Here is a 15,731-nt window from a genome sequence, read left to right as displayed (position 1 = left end):
CCGCCGGGCCACGCCCCCCGGCGCGCGCCCGCCGCGCCCCCCGCCCGTGGGGCCGCCCCAAGGCGCACGCGCGGGGCCGGCGGGGCGCAGGCGCGGGGGCCGCGCGCCGCGGGCCGTGTGGCGCAGTTTTAATTCGGGGAGGGCGGGAGCGGCGCGGCGCATGCGCGGTCGCCCTCGGGGGGGCGTGGCCGGGATGGCGGCGCCCCGCCCCGCCGTGAGGGAGCGGCGCGGGGCGGGAAGATGGCGGCGGCCTGGGCGGCGGCGGCGGCGCTGCTGAGGGCGGCGGGCGGCGCCGGGAGGGCGCGGTGGGCTCAGGTGGGGCGGGGAGCGGCGTGGGGGGGGGACGCGGGGTGGGGGTGGCGGGGGGGAAAAGCGGGAAGGGGAACGGGGGGCGGGCGGGGAAGGGCAGCGCGCGCCACGTGCGGCGGGCGGGGCCAGTGACGTCACGGCGCGGCGGCGCGGCGGGAGTTTTCCTCCGCTAGGGGGCGCGCGGGGGCGGGGCTTTGGCGAGGGGGCGGGGCTTTGCGGGGCGTTACGTCATCGCTGTGACGTCACATCGTGGAGTTGCCCACCTGAGTGACGTCATAGCGGTCCTTCCCCCCCCCCACTTTTCTGAGGGGTGGGTGATGAGGGGGGGGGGGGAGCCCCCGGTGTGACGTCATCGCCCTGCCCACGTCTGTGACGTCATCGCTGATCGCGGCTGTGACGTCATCGCCCTGATCGCAGTCACAATGTCATTGCTGTGAATTTTTGGCTGTGACGTCATCGCCCTGATCGCAGTTACAATATCATTGCTGTGAATTTTCGGCCGTGACGTCATAGCCCTGCCCGTGGCTGTGACGTCATCACCCTGCCAGCAGCTGTGATGTCATCGCTGACCCCATCTGTGATGTCGTCACAGACCGTGGCTGTGACGTCACTGTTGTGACTGCGTCTGTGACGTCACCAATGCCCGTGGCTGTGACGTCACTGCTGTGACCGCAGCTATGACGTCATCACCGCCCTTCCCGTGGCTGTGACGTCATCGCTGACCGCGGTTATGACGTCATCCCCCTCCCCAGGCCCTCCCCCGCCTCTGCAGCACCCGGGGCCCCCCCGAGCCCCCCCCGGCCGCGCCCTCCCCGTACCTGGAGCGGCCCTGGGCGTACCTGGAGAGCGAAGGTGGGTGGGGGGCAGAGGGATCGGGGTCCCCAGCCCCTCTCGGGGTCCCCCACTCCCTTTCGGGGTCCCCCAGCCCCTTTTGGGGTCCCCCAGCCCCTCTCAGGGTCCCCGGGCCCCATTTCGGGGTCCCCGGGCCCATTTTGGGGTCCCCAGCCCCGGAACTCACCCCGGGCTCCCCAGAGTACCGCGCGGCCTACGGGGCCAGCCCGGTGTGGCACGGCTACCAGCGCAACCACAAGGGCTCCGTGCCGCCCCAGCGCGCCCGCAAGGCCTGCCTGGTGAGGCGACGGGCACTGGGGGCACTGGGAGGGACTGGGAGGGCATTGGGGGGACTGGGGGGACTGGGGGCACTGGGAGGGGATTGGGGGGGACTGGGGGGGACTGGGAGGGGATTGGGGGGACTGGGGGGACTGGTAGGGAACTGGGAAGGGACTGGGAGGGAACTGGGAAGGGACTGGGGGGGACTGGGGGGCACTGGGGGGACTGGGAGGGGACTGGGAGGGGACTGGGGGGGGGCTGGGACTCACTGGGGGGTTACTGGGACTCATGGGGGGGTTACTGGGAAGCACTGGGCGTTACTGGGAAGCACTGGGGGGTTACTGGGACTCACTGGGCGTTACTGGGAAGCACTGGGCATTACTGGGACTCTCTGGGCCTTACTGGGACTGACTGGGCCTTACTGGGACTGACTGGGGGGTTACTGGGAAGCACTGGGGGGTTACTGGGACTGACTGGGGGGTTACTGGGAAGCACTGGGCGTTACTGGGACTCACTGGGCCTTACTGGGACTGACTGGGGGGTTACTGGGAAGCACTGGGGGGTTACTGGGACTGACTGGGGGGTTACTGGGACTCACTGGGCGTTACTGGGACTCACTGGGCCTTACTGGGACTCACTGGGGGGTTACTGGGAAGCACTGGGCGTTACTGGGAAGCACTGGGCGTTACTGGGACTCTCTGGGCCTTACTGGGACTGACTGGGCCTTACTGGGCCTGACTGGTTCTCCCTGGCTGTGCCCCCCAGCGCCGGGGCCGGCCCGTGGGGAACCCCTGCCCGCTGTGCCGGGACCGGAACCTGCTCGTGGACTTCCGGGTGAATTTGCTCTCTTTTTTTTACCCAATTCACCTTTTTTTACCATTTCACTCCTTTTTTCACCCAGTTTCGCCTCCTTCTCTCCCTTTTCCCTCCCTCCAGAACGTGAAGCTGCTGGACCAGTTCATCTGCCCCCATTCCGGGGTCATCTTCGACCCCATCCACACAGGTGAGGGCACACCTGAGGGTCACCTTCGTGTCTCTGGGGTGACCTTTGTGTCCTTGGGGTCACCTTCACATCCTCGGGGTCACCTTCACATCCTCGGGGTCACCTCTGTGTCCTTGGGGTCACCCTCATGACCTTGGGGTCACCTCTGTGTCCTTGGGGTCACCTTCCTGTCCCTGGGGTCACCCTCATGACCTTGGGGTCACCTTCCTGTCCTTGGGGTCACCTTCCTGTCCCTGGGGTCACCTTCCTGTCCCTGGGGTCACCCTCATGACCTTGGGGTCACCTTCCTGTCCTTGGGGTCACCTTCCTGTCCCTGGGGTCACCTTCCTGTCCCTGGGGTCACCCTCATGACCTTGGGGTCACCTTCCTGTCCTTGGGGTCACCTTCACCAAGGTCACGAAGGTGACCCCGGGGACACGGAGGTGACCCCGGGGACACGGAGGTGACCCCAAGGACACAGAGGTGACCCCAAGGACACAGAGGTGACCCCAAGGTCATGGAGGTGACCCCAAGGTCACGAACGTGACCCCAAGGACACAGAGGTGACCCCAAGGACACAGAGGTGACCCCAAGGACACGAAGGTGACCCCAAGGACACAGAGGTGACCCCAAGGTCATGGAGGTGACCCTGGGGACACGAACGTGACCCCAAGGCCACAGAGGTGACCCCAAGGTCACGGAGGTGACCCCGGGAGCTGAAGGTGACCCCAGGCACACCTTCCCGTCCCCGGTGTCACCCCCGTGCGCTCGGTGTCCCCCGGGCTGTCCCTGACCGCCTTTCCCCGCAGGGATCTGCCTGAAGCAGCACCGGCGCCTCTCCCAGGCCATCGCCCAGGCCCAGGCCCAGGGTAAACCCCCCCGCCATTTTGAACCCTTCCCGCCCCTCCGCGCGCCTCCCGACCCCAGCCCCCGCCCAGGTCTCCTGTGGCTGCAGGTGCCCTTCGTGCCCGTGCCCGACGAGGATTTCTCCAACCGGCACGCGGCCGTGGGCAGGACGCCGCCGGCGCCCGCGCTGACGGAGCCGCGCCGCGCCTGGTACCCCTGGTACGAGCGGTGGCGGCCGCCCGCCGCCGAGCTGGCCCGCGTGCGCCGCCTGTACCGCGGCTTCCTGCGGGAGGAGCACCCCGACACCGCCCCGGGCCCCTCGGCGAAATAAAACCCGTGAAAATCCCCCGGACATCGGCGCTTTTCCTGCGGGGAAACTGAGGCACCGGCCGGGATGGCGGCCGGGCTGTCAAGCAGCCAGCAGCGATTGGCTGGCGGTTGCTAGGGGGATGTCAAACAGCCAGCTGTGATTGGCTGGCGGTTGCTAAGGGCGGTGCTCGGTTGCTAGGGCCATGTCAAACAGCCAGCAGTGATTGGCTGGCGGTTGCTAAGGGCGGGACTTGGTTGCTAGGGGGCTGTCAAAAAGCCAGCTGTGATTGGTTGGCGGTTGCTAAGGGCGGGACTCGGTTGCTAGGGGGGGCTGTCAAAAAGCCCGCTGTGATTGGTTGGCGGTTGCTAAGGGCGGGAGTTGGTTGCTAAGGATGGGCGCAGCAGGGACAGCGATTGGCTGGCGGTTGCTAAGGGCGGGACTCGGTTGCTAGGAGGCTGTCAAAGAGCCCGCTGTGATTGGTTGGCGGTTGCTAAGGGCGGGACTCGGTTGCTAGGAGGCTGTCAAAAAGCCCGCTGTGATTGGTTGGTGGTTGCTAAGGGCGGGACTCGGTTGCTAGGGCCGTGTCAAACAGCCAGCGGTGATTGGTTGGCGGTTGCTAAGGGCGGGACTCGGTTGCTAAGGACGGCGGAACGCAGCGCTCCGATTGGCCGGCGTTTGGCGGGCCGGGCCGCGATTGGCTGGTTCCGCTGGCGGGGGCGCGGCTCCGGTGCCGCCCGGGCGCGGCTGTGGCGGCGGCGGGGCCGGGCCCGGGGCTCGGGGCGCTCGGGGCGCTCGGGGCTCGGCCATGGAGTTCCCTTTCGACCTGGCGCCGGTGCTGGGGCCCGAGCGCTTCTGCGTGGTGGATCAGCACCTGCGGCCCGCGGGGCGCGGCGGCGGCGGCGGCGCCGAGCGGTACCGGGGGAAGGGAAGGGGCGGGGCGGGCCCGCGGCTCGGAGCGGTCTGTGAGGGATTTTGTGAGGGGATTTGATGAGGGGTTTGTGAGGGGTCTGATGAGAGTTTTGTGAGGGTCTGATGAGGGGTTTTGTTGGATTTGATGAGGGGTGTTTGAGGGCTTTGTGAGGGGATTTGATGAGGGGTTTGTGAGGGGTCTGATGAGGGGTTTTGTGAGGGTTTTATGAGGGTTTTTGATGGGTTTGATGAGGGGTTTGTGAGGGATTTTGTGAGGGATTTGATGAGGGGTTTGTGAGGGTTTTTGAGGGATTTGTGAGGGATTTGATGGATTTGATGAGGGGTTTGTGAGGGATTTTGTGAGGAATTTGATGAGGGGTTTTATGAGGTTTTTTGAGGGTTTTTGTGAGGGATTTGATGAGGGGTTTGATGAGGGTTTTTGAGGGGTTTGATGAGGGTTTTTGAGGGGTTTTTGATGGATTTGATGAGGGTTTTTGAGGGTTTTGATGAGGGTTTTGTGGGATTTGATGAGGAGTTTTTGAGGGTTTTTGAGGGTTTTGATGAGGGTTTTTGATGAGGGTTTTTGAGGGTTTTTGAGGGTTTTGATGAGGGTTTTTGAGGGATTTGATGAGGGGTTTTTGAGGGTTTTTGAGGGTTTTTGAGGGATTTGATGAGGGTTTTGATGAGGGTTTTTGAGGGATTTGATGAGGGTTTTGATGAGGGTTTTTGAGGGATTTGATGAGGGGTTTTTGAGGGTTTTGATGAGGGTTTTGATGAGGGGTTTTGATGAGGGTTTTTGAGGGTTTTGATGAGGGTTTTTGAGGGTTTTGATGAGGGGTTTTGATGAGGGTTTTTGAGGGTTTTTGAGGGTTTTGATGAGGGGTTTTTGAGGGATTTGATGAGGGTTTTGATGAGGGTTTTTGAGGGTTTTGATGAGGGTTTTTGAGGGTTTTGATGAGGGTTTTGAGGGATTTGATGAGGGTTTTGTGGGATTTGATGAGGGTTTTGATGAGGGTTTTGAGGGTTTTGATGAGGGTTTTGAGGGATTTGATGAGGGGACAGCGGTGCCCCCACGGCTCTCTCGTCTCCCCCGCAGGGAGCAGCAGCTGGAGCAGCGCCTGAGGACGGTGATCGATGAGCTGGGCAAGGCCTCGGCCAAGGTGGGACACTGGGAGCACTGGGAGCACTGGGAGGTCGGGGCGGGGGTCCCATGGGGAAATTTGGGGGTCCCATGGGGAAATTTAGGGGTCCAATGAGGAAACTTGGGGTCTCAGGGGGAAACTTGGGGGTCCCATGGGGAAATTTGGGGTCTCATGGGGAAACTTGGGGGTCCCATGGGGAAATCAGGCATCCCATGGGGAAATTTAGGGGTCCTATGGAGAAATTTGGGGTCTCAGGGGGAAATTTGGCGTCTCAGGGGAAAACTTGGGGGTCCCATGGGGAAATTTAGGGGTTCCATGGGGAAATTTGGGGGTCCCATGGGGAAATTAGGGGTCCCATGGGGAAATTTTAGGGGTCCTATGGAGAAATTTGGGGTCTCAGGGGGAAATTAGGGGTCCCATGGGGAAATTTTAGGGGTCCCATGGGGAAATTTGGGGGTCTCAGGGGGAAATTTAGGGGTCCTATGGAGAAATTTGGGGTCTCAGGGGGAAATTTGGGGTCTCAGGGGGAAACTTGGGGGTCCCATGGGGAAATTTAGGGGTTCCATGGGGAAATTTGGGGGTCCCATGGGGAAATTTGGGGTCTCATGGGGAAATTTGGGGTCTCAGGGGGAAATTAGGGGTCCCATGGGGAAATTTAGGAGTCCTATGGAGAAATTTGGGGTACCATGGGGAAGTTTGGGGTACCAAGGGGAAATTTGGGGGTCTTAAGTGGAATTAGGGGGTTCCCGGGGGAATCTGGGGGGTATTGGGGGGGTTTAGGGGTCGCAGCATGGAACTGGGGGGTATTGGGGGGGTCCCAGAGGAAATTGGGGGGTCCCAGAGGAAGTTGGGAGGGTCTCAGAGGGAAATTTGCAGTCCCAGGAGAGAACTGGGGGTCCCAGAGGGAACTTTGGGGTCCCAGGAGAGAACTGGGGGGTCCCAGAGGGAACTTTGGGGGTCCAGGGGGGAGCTGGGGGGGTCCCAAGGAGGAATTTGGGGTCCCAGGGGGAATGTGGGGGGTCCAGGGGGAATTTGGGGGTCATGGGGGGTCCCGTGTCCCCCCAGGCAGGCCCAGGGCCTCTGCACGCCCGTGACCAGCGCGGCGCGGATGGAGAGCAACAGGCACGTGCTGTACCTGCTGAGGGACACCCGGTGAGACCCCGAAACATCCCCAAAGTCACCCCAAAATATCCCCTCAACAGCCCCTAAATCACCCCAAAACAGCCCCAAAATATCCCCTAAATATCCCCAAAACATTCCCAAAATATCCCCAAAACAGCCCCAACAGGCACGTGCTGTACATGCTGAGGGACACCCGGTGAGACCCCGAAATCACCCCAAAATATCCCCTAAATCACCCCAAAATCACCCCAAAATATCCCCAAAAACATCCCCACAATATCCCCTAAGTCACCCCAAAATATTCCCAAACCATCCCCAAAAACATCCCCTAAATCACCCTAAAAATATCCCCTAAATCACCCCAAATTTCCCCCCAAATCCCCCAAATTTCCCCCAAATCTCCCAAATTTCCCCCAAATCCCCCAATTTCCCCGAAATGTTCCCAAATTGCCCCGAATTCCCAAATTTGGCCCCGCAGGCCCCCCCGGGGCGCCGTGCTCGGGTTCCTCAAGGTCGGCTACAAGAAACTTTTCCTGCTGGTGAGAGGGGCTGGGGGGAGTGGGGGATTTGGGGAGAATTTGGGGGATTTTGGGGAAATTCGGGGGATTTGGGGGAATTCGGGGGATTTGGGGGGAATTCGGGGATTTTGGGGGAATTCGGGGATTTTGGGTCTGGGGGAATTCGGGGGATTTTGGGGGAATTCGGGGATTTTGGGGGAATTCGGGGGATTTTGGGGGAATTCGGGGGATTTGGGGAGAATTCGGGGGATTTTGGGGGGAATTCGGGGGATTTTGGGGGAATTCGGGGGATTTTGGGGGAATTCGGGGGATTTTGGGGGAATTCGGGGATTTTGGGGGGAATTCGGGGGATTTTGGGGGAATTCGGGGGATTTTGGGGGGAATTCGGGGATTTTGGGGGGAATTCGGGGGATTTTGGGGGGAATTCGGGGGATTTTGGGTCTGGGGAAATTCGGGGATTTTGGGGGAATTCAGGGATTTTGGGGGGAATTCGGGGGATTTGGGGATTGGGAGAATTCGGGGATTTTGGGGGAATTCAGGGGATTTTGGGGGAATTCAGGGGATTTTGGGGGGAATTCGGGGGATTTTGGGTTTGGGAGAATTCGGGGATTTTGGGGGGAATTTGGGGATTTTGGGGGGAATTCGGGGATCTTGGGGTTTGGGAGAATTTGGGAGTTTTGGGGGGAATTCGCGGATTTTGGGTTTGGGGGAATCTGGAGGGTTTGGGGGAAATTCGGGGGATTTTGGGGTTTGGGTTTGAATCTGGGGGGTCTGGGGGTTCAGGGGGATTTTTGGGGTGAAATCTGTGGGGGTTTTGGGGGGAATTTTGGGATTTTGAGCTGGAGTTTTTGGGATTTTTGGGCTGGAATTTTGGGAATTGCAGGACCAGGACGGGGCCCACGTGGAGGTGGAGCCCCTCTGTGTCCTGGATTTTGGGCTGGAATTTGGGGGTTTGGGGCTGGAATTTTGGGGATTTTTGGCCTGGAATTTTGGGAATTTGGGGCTGGAGTTTTTGGGAGTTTCAGGAATTTGGGAATTTTGGGAATTGCAGGACCAGGACGGGGCCCACGTGGAGGTGGAGCCCCTCTGTGTCCTGGATTTTTACGTCCACGAGTCGCAGCAGCGCCGGGGGCTGGGCCGGGAGCTCTTCCGGGAGATGCTGCAGGTCTGGGGATTTTTGGGGAAAAACAACGGGAATTCGGGAAAAACCACAGGAATTTGGGGAAAACAACGGGAATCTGGGGAGGAAAAATGAAAATTTTGGGGAAAATCAAAGGAATTTCGGGAAAAATAATGGGAATTTGGGGAAAATAATGGGAGTTTGGGGAGGCAAAATGGAAATTTTGGGGAAAATCACAGGAATTTTGGGAAAAATAATGGGAATTTGGGAAAAATAACATGAATTCTGGGAAAAGAACAGGAATTTTGGGGAAAAACAGGAATTTTGGGGAAAATCATGGTATTTTTGAGGAAAAACATTGATTGAAAGGGGAGAAACGTTAATGAGGGTAATTAGGAGGTAATTAGGGGTAATTAGGGGTAATTAGAGGTAGATGTGGATTTAAATGGGTAAAATGTTAATTTAAGTGGGATAAACGTTAATTGAAAGGGGTGAAACATTAATGAGGAAGTAATTAGGGGTAATTCGGGGTAAATGTGGATTTAAATGGGGAAAACATGAATTTAAATGGGAAAAACTTTAATGAGGAGGTAATTAAGGGTAATTTGGGGGTAATTTGGGGTAAATGTGGATTTAAATGGGGAAAACATGAATTTAAATGGGAGAAACATTAATGAGGAGGTAATTAAGGGTAATTGGGGGTAATTTAGGGTAAATATGGATTTAAAGGGAATTTAAATGTGAATTTAAATGGGACAAACGCTAATGTAAAGGGGGGAAACGTTAATTGAAGCGGGTAAAACGCTAACAGAAAGGGTGACACATTAATGAGGGGTAATTAGGAGTTAATTAGGGTAATTAACGCCCCGCAGCGCGAGCGCCTGCCCCCCCAGCGCCTGGCCGTGGACCGGCCCTCGCCCAAGCTGCTCGGCTTCCTGGACAAGCACTTCGGGCTCTGCCAGCCCATCCCACAGGTGGGCTTTAATTTCGTATTTATATTTTATATTTTATATTTTATATCGTGCAGTTTGTATTTTATATTGTAGAGTTTGTATTTTATATCGTATATTGCATAGTTTGTAGTTTATAGTTTGTATTTCATCTTTCGGGCTCTGCCAGCCCATCCCACAGGTGGGCTTTAATTTCATATTTATATTTTATATTTTATATTTTATATTTTATATTTTATATTTTATATTTTATATTTTATATTTTATATTTATTTTATATTTTATATCGTAGAGTTTGTATTTTATATCGTATATTGCATAGTTTGTAGTTTATAGTTTGTATTTCATCTTTTGGGCTCTGCCAGCCCATCCCACAGGTGGGCTTTAATTTTGTATTTTATATTTTATATTTTATATTTTATATTTTATATTTTATATCGTGCAGTTTGTATTTTTATATCGTATAGTTTGTATTTTATATCGTATATTGCATAGTTTGTAGTTTATAGTTTGTATTTCATCTTTTGGGCTCTGCCGGCCCATCCCACAGGTGGGCTTTAATTTTGTATTTTATATTTTATATTTTATATTGTACAGTTCGTATTTTATATTGCATATTGTATAGTTTGCATTTTATATTGTATATTGTATATTGTACAGATAGTATTTTATATTGTACAGCTTGTATTTTATATTGTATAGTTTGCATTTTATATTGTATATTGTAGTTTGTATTTTATAGTTTATAGTTTGTATTTCATCTTTCGGCCTCTGCCGGCCCATCCCCCAGGTGGGGGTTTATAGTTGATATCTTATATTTGAGATATTTTATTTGATATTGCATAGTTTGTATTTGATATTGTATGGAGTGTATTTGATATTGTACAGGTTATATTTTATAGATTGTGTTTTATAGTTTATAGTTTATATTTCAACTTTCGGCCTCTGCTGGCCCGTCCCCCAGGTGGGGGTTTACAGTTTCTATTTGATATTTTATTTTTAAATCTTATTTTCTATTTTCTAGTTTATGTTTTCTATTTTATAATTTATAGTTTGTATTTTATAGTTTGTATTTCATCTCTCGGCCTCTGCCGGCCCATCCACAGGTGGGCACCAAGGGAGGGGTTTGGGTTATAATTTAGAGTTTTACTTCATTTTATTTAATTTTATTTTTTTATTTTATTTTATTGTTATTTGTTAGTGTAAATGGAGTTCAGGGACTCCAACTCCAAGAATTCAATGAAATTCTTCCTTTTCAGGTGAACAATTTTGTCATTTTTGAGGGATTTTTCTCCACCAGAACAGGTGAGTTTGGGGTGGAGGCAGCTGTTCTCTGGCTTTGGGGGATTTTAGAAATTTTGGGGGCATTTTTGGGGATTTTGGGGGGAATTTGGCAGATTTTGGGGGGATTTTTTGGGATATTTTGTGCTGAATTTTGGGTGGATTTTGGCTGAATTTGGGGTGAATTTGGGTGAATTTGGTGGATTTTGCAGAATTTGGGGTGGGTTTTGGTTGATTTGGGGTCGATTTTGGGTGGGTTTGGGTGGATTTTGGGTGGATTTGGGGTGGAGTTTGGGTGAGTTTGTGGTGAGTTTGGGGTGGATTTTGGGTGGGTTTGGGGTTGATTTTGGGTGAATTTGGGTGGATTTGGGGTGGATTTAGCTGAATTTGGGGTGGATTTGGGGTTGATTTTGGGTGGGTTTGGGTGAATTTGAGCGAATTTGGTTGATTTTGGGTGCGTTTGGTTGGGTTTTGGGTGAATTTGGGGTGGGTTTTGGGTGGGTTTGCGTGGGATTGGGTGAATTTGGGGTGGGTTTGGGCGGGTTTGGGGTTGATTTTGGGTGGGTTTGGGTGGATTTGGATGAATTTGGGGTGGATTTTGGGTGGATTTGGATGAATTTGGGGTGGATTTTGGGTGGATTTTGGGTGAATTTGGGTGGATTTGGGTGGGGTTTGGGTGGGTTTGGGTTGATTTTGGGTGGATTTGGATGGATTTCGGGTGGGTTTGGGTGGATTTGGGGTGGATTTGGGGTGAATTTGGGTGCATTTGGGTGGATTTGGATGGATTTGGATGGATTTCGGGTGGGTTTGGATGGATTTGGGGTGGATTTGGGGTGGATTTGGATGGATTTCGGGTGGGTTTGGATGGATTTTGGGTGGATTTCGGGTGGGTTTGGATGGATTTTGGGTGGGTTTGGATGGATTTCGGGTGGGTTTGGATGGATTTCGGGTGGATTTGGATGGATTTCGGGTGGGTTTGGATGGATTTGGGTGAATTAGGGGTGGATTTGGGGTGAATTTGGGTGGGTTTGGATGGATTTCGGGTGGGTTTGGATGGATTTGGGGTGAATTAGGGGTGGATTTGGGGTGAATTTGGGTGGATTTGGGGTGGGTTTGGGTGGGTTTGGATGGATTTCGGGTGGGTTTGGATGGATTTCGGGTGGGTTTGGGGTGGGTTTGGATGGATTTGGGGTGGGTTTGGGTGGATTTCGGGTGGGTTTGGATGGATTTGGGGTGAATTTGGGTGAATCTGGGCGATTTTGGGCGCATTCTGTGCCGCAGCCCCCGCCCGGCGCCCGTTCCCGCGGCCGCGGCCCGAGGAGCCGATCAAACCGTACTCGCTGAGCGAGCGCCACTGTGAGCGCGGGCCGGGCGGGGCCGGGGCGTGGGCAGGGGAGTGGGCAGTGGGTGCGGTCAGTGGGTGTGGTCAGTGGGTGTGGTCCCTGGGTGTGGTCAGTGGGTGTGGTCAGTGGGTGTGGTCAGTGGGTGCGGTCAGTGGGTGCGGTCTGGGTGTGGTCAGTGGGGGTGGGCAGTGGGTGCGGTCAGTGGGCGTGTCCCTGGGTGTGGTCAGTGGGTGTGGTCAGTTGTGTGGTCAGTGGGCGTGTCCCTGGGTGTGGTCAGTGGGCGTGGCCCCGGCCCCGCCCCGCCCCGGCTGACGCGCCGCCCGCAGTCCTGCGCGAGGAGCCGGAGCCGCCGTGGCCGTTGGGCGCGGCGCGGCGCTCCCCGGTGCGCGGCAGCCTCCGGCCCTTCCTGCCCCGCCGCCGCGGCACCCCCGAGCCGCCGCCGCAGCCCGAGCCGCCGCCGCGCCGCGCCAGGTACGCCGGGGCTGGGGGCACCGGGGGGCACCTGGGGGGCACCTGGGGGGGCTGGGGGCACACCTGGACACACCCGGGGGCACACCTGGACACACCTGGACACACCTGGGGGGGCTGGGGGCACACCTGGGCACACCTGGGGGCACCTGGGGGGGCTGGGGGCACACCTGGGCACACCTGGGGGGCTGGGGACACACCTGGGGGGCTGGGGCACACCTGGGGGCACCTGGGGGGGCTGGGGGCACACCTGGGCACACCTGGGGGCACCTGGGGGGGCTGGGGGCACACCTGGGCACACCTGGGGGCACCTGGGGGGGCTGGGGGCACACCTGGGCACACCTGGGGGCACACCTGGGGGGCTGGGGGCACACCTGGGGACACATGGACACACCTGGGGGCAGCTGGGGGCACACCCGGGGGTACCTGGATACACCTGGGGGGGCTGGGGGGGAACCTGGGGGCAGCTGGGTACACCTGGGGGGCATCTGGAGGAAGCTGAGGGCACCCGGGGGTTACCTGGGCACACCTGGGGGCAGGTGGAGTCACCTGGGGACACTTTGGGCTGGGCTTTGGGTTTGGTTCGGGCTCATTTTGGGGTCGGTTTGGGATCGGGTTTGGGTTTGGGTTGGTCTCAATTTGGGACGGATTTTGGGCTCAGTTTCAGGGATTTGGGCTCAGTTTTGGGATTTTGGGCTCAGTTTCGGGGATTTTGGGCTCAGTTTCGGGGATTTTGGGCTCAGTTTCAGGGATTTGGGCTCAGTTTCAGGGATTTGGGCTCAGTTTCAGGGATTTTGGGCTCAGTTTCGGGTATTTGGGCTCAGTTTCGGGGATTTTGGGCTCAGTTTTGGGATTTTGGGCTCAGTTTCGGGGATTTTGGGCTCAGTTTTGGGGATTTTGGGCTCAGTTTCAGGGATTTTGGTCTCAGTTTCAGGGATTTGGGCTCAGTTTCGGGGATTTGGGCTCAGTTTCAGGGATTTTGGGCTCAGTTTCAGGGATTTGGGCTCAGTTTTGGGATTTTGGGCTCAGTTTGGGGATTTTGGGCTCAGTTTCGGGGATTTGGGCTCAGTTTCAGGGATTTGGGCTCAGTTTCAGGGATTTGGGCTCAGTTTCAGGGATTTGGGCTCAGTTTTGGGATTTTGGGCTCAGTTTCGGGGATTTTGGGCTCAGTTTCGGGGATTTTGGGCTCAGTTTCAGGGATTTGGGCTCAGTTTCGGGGATTTGGGCTCAGTTTCGGGGATTTTGGGCTCAGTTTCGGGGATTTGGGCTCAGTTTTGGGATTTTGGGCTCAGTTTTGGGGATTTTGGGCTCAGTTTCGGGGATTTGGGCTCAGTTTCGGGGATTTTGGGCTCAGTTTCAGGGATTTGGGCTCAGTTTCGGGGATTTGGGCTCAGTTTTGGGGATTTTGGGCTCAGTTGCGGGAATTTGGGCTCAGTTTCGGGGATTTTGGGCTCAGTTTTGGGATTTTGGGCTCAGTTTCAGGGATTTTGGGCTCAGTTTCGGGGATTTTGGGCTCAGTTTCAGGGATTTTGGGCTCAGTTTCTGGGATTTGGGCTCAGTTTGGGGATTTTGGGCTCAGTTTCGGGGATTTTGGGCTCAGTTTCAGGGATTTGGGCTCAGTTTTGGGGATTTTGGGCTCAGTTTTGGGGATTTGGGCTCAGTTTCGGGGATTTTGGGCTCAGTTTCTGGGATTTGGGCTCAGTTTCAGGGATTTTGGGCTCAGTTTGGGGATTTTGGGCTCAGTTTCAGGGATTTGGGCTCAGTTTCAGGGATTTGGGCTCAGTTTCAGGGATTTTGGGCTCAGTTTGGGGATTTTGGGCTCAGTTTCAGGGATTTGGGCTCAGTTTTGGGGATTTGGGCTCAGTTTCGGGGATTTTGGGCTCAGTTTTGGGGATTTTGGGCTCAGTTTCAGGGATTTTGGGCTCAGTTTTGGGGATTTTGGGCTCAGTTTCAGGGATTTTGGGCTCAGTTTCAGGGATTTGGGCTCAGTTTCAGGGATTTGGGCTCAGTTTCGGGGATTTTGGGCTCAGTTTTGGGGATTTTGGGTTCAGTTTTGGGATTTTGGGCTCAGTTTCAGGCTCGGTCTCAGGTGTTTCCCCTCCCCCCACAGCTCCCTGGGCCGTGTCGGCCACTGAGCTTGCCCAGCCCCTCCCCCCTCCGGCCACTGACCCCCAACTCCGGCCACTGACCCCAACTCCGGCCACTGACCCCTCATGGCCACTGACCCCTCATGGCCACTGACCCCTCATGGCCACTGACCCCAACTCCGGCCACTGACCCCAACTCCGGCCACTGACCCCAACTCCGGCCACTGACCCCCCATGGCCACTGACCCCAACTCCGGCCACTGACCCCCAACTCCGGCCACTGACCCCTCATGGCCACTGACCCCAACTCCGGCCACTGACCCCTCATGGCCACTGACCCCTCATGGCCACTGACCCCTCATGGCCACTGACCCCCAACTCCGGCCACTGACCCCCAACTCCGGCCACTGACCCCTCATGGCCACTGACCCCCAACTCCGGCCACTGACCCCAACTCCGGCCACTGACCCCCCATGGCCACTGACCCCAACTCTGGCCACTGACCCCCAACTCCGGCCACTGACCCCAACTCCGGCCACTGACCCCCCATGGCCACTGACCCCAACTCCGGCCACTGACCCCAACTCTGGCCACTGACCCCAACTCCGGCCACTGACCCCTCATGGCCACTGACCCCAACTCCGGCCACTGACCCCAACTCCGGCCACTGACCCCTCATGGCCACTGACCCCAACTCCGGCCACTGACCCCAACTCCGGCCACTGACCCCAACTCCGGCCACTGACCCCCATGGCCACTGACCCCAACTCTGGCCACTGACCCCCAACTCCGGCCACTGACCCCTCATGGCCACTGACCCCAACTCCGGCCACTGACCCTCCCCGGCCGGTCCGGAGCCCCATGGACTCAACTGGAACCAGTTCCTGCCCCACTGGAAATCCCAACCGGGACCAGTTCCCGCCCCTCTGGGCCCGGCTCCTGCCCCGTGCGTGCCCCTCCCCCGCCCGGCCCCGGGGGGCGCCCCCCCCCCGCTCCGGCCCCGTTTTTGGGGACGTTTCAATAAAATCGGCGATTCCGACCTGCGGCTCCCGCCCGGCGTCCGTTCCGCGTGTGGGCGTGGCTTGGCTACAACCGCGTCCATATATGGTCATGGCCCCGCCCCGCGGCGCGGCCACCGCGCTTCCTATTGGCTGGCACCTCCCGGCCCCGCCCCTCCTCTGCCTCTTGAATGAACGGCGGGTGGGCGGGAAGAGTGCGGAGCCACGGCGCGTGC

The 15,731-nt window shown here is 56.8% G+C and overlaps 2 protein-coding genes across 10 annotated transcripts; both read left to right on the top strand.

Annotated features, from left to right (window-relative positions):
- The first annotated feature begins 176 nt into the window (after nt 1-176).
- MRPS18B (mitochondrial ribosomal protein S18B) lies at nt 177-3,593 on the top strand. Its single transcript, XM_085565146.1, has 7 exons — nt 177-315; nt 1,062-1,161; nt 1,315-1,439; nt 2,185-2,253; nt 2,356-2,422; nt 3,211-3,270; nt 3,340-3,593. The coding sequence occupies exons 1-7, from the start codon at nt 241-243 to the stop codon at nt 3,576-3,578; spliced, it is 735 nt and encodes a 244-aa protein (XP_085421272.1). The 5' UTR covers nt 177-240; the 3' UTR covers nt 3,579-3,593.
- A 149-nt stretch (nt 3,594-3,742) lies between these two features.
- Nucleotides 3,743-15,536, top strand: ATAT1 (alpha tubulin acetyltransferase 1). Of its 9 annotated transcripts, none has more exons than XM_085565137.1 (10): nt 3,743-4,469; nt 5,563-5,626; nt 6,678-6,760; nt 7,209-7,269; nt 8,132-8,413; nt 9,241-9,342; nt 10,578-10,623; nt 11,881-11,955; nt 12,269-12,413; nt 14,521-15,536. In XM_085565137.1, the coding sequence occupies exons 1-10, from the start codon at nt 4,363-4,365 to the stop codon at nt 14,543-14,545; spliced, it is 990 nt and encodes a 329-aa protein (XP_085421263.1). In that variant the 5' UTR covers nt 3,743-4,362; the 3' UTR covers nt 14,546-15,536. The 9 variants fall into 9 exon arrangements, with proteins under 9 accessions (XP_085421263.1, XP_085421268.1, XP_085421261.1 ...); XM_085565142.1 differs by having other exon boundaries at nt 6,674-6,760; XM_085565135.1 differs by lacking the exon at nt 3,743-4,469 and having other exon boundaries at nt 4,526-5,626; nt 14,521-14,582; nt 14,692-15,536.
- The last annotated feature ends 195 nt before the right edge of the window (nt 15,537-15,731 follow it).

Source organism: Lonchura striata, chromosome 35 (genome assembly GCF_050655825.1).
Source record: "Lonchura striata isolate lonStrDom1 chromosome 35, ASM5065582v1, whole genome shotgun sequence".
Taxonomy (NCBI): Eukaryota; Metazoa; Chordata; class Aves; order Passeriformes; family Estrildidae; genus Lonchura; species Lonchura striata.
Note: the sequence above shows the minus strand (reverse complement) of the source record. Positions and strands in the feature narration are given on the sequence as shown.

Excerpts from the sequence above, each read along its gene's own strand:
- MRPS18B (XM_085565146.1), top strand. The coding sequence starts at position 241 with ATGGCGGCGGCCTGGGCGGCGGCGGCGGCGCTGCTGAGGGCGGCGGGC. Across the intron at positions 1,162-1,314 it reads GGCGTACCTGGAGAGCGAAG|CCCCGGAACTCACCCCGGGC; the intron begins GTGGGTGGGGGG and ends TGGGGTCCCCAG. Across the intron at positions 2,254-2,355 it reads ACCTGCTCGTGGACTTCCGG|AACGTGAAGCTGCTGGACCA; the intron begins GTGAATTTGCTC and ends CCCTCCCTCCAG.
- ATAT1 (XM_085565135.1), top strand. The coding sequence starts at position 5,399 with ATGAGGGTTTTTGAGGGTTTTGATGAGGGTTTTGAGGGATTTGATGAG. Across the intron at positions 7,270-8,131 it reads ACAAGAAACTTTTCCTGCTG|GACCAGGACGGGGCCCACGT; the intron begins GTGAGAGGGGCT and ends TGGGAATTGCAG. Across the intron at positions 9,343-10,577 it reads TCTGCCAGCCCATCCCACAG|GTGAACAATTTTGTCATTTT; the intron begins GTGGGCTTTAAT and ends CTTCCTTTTCAG.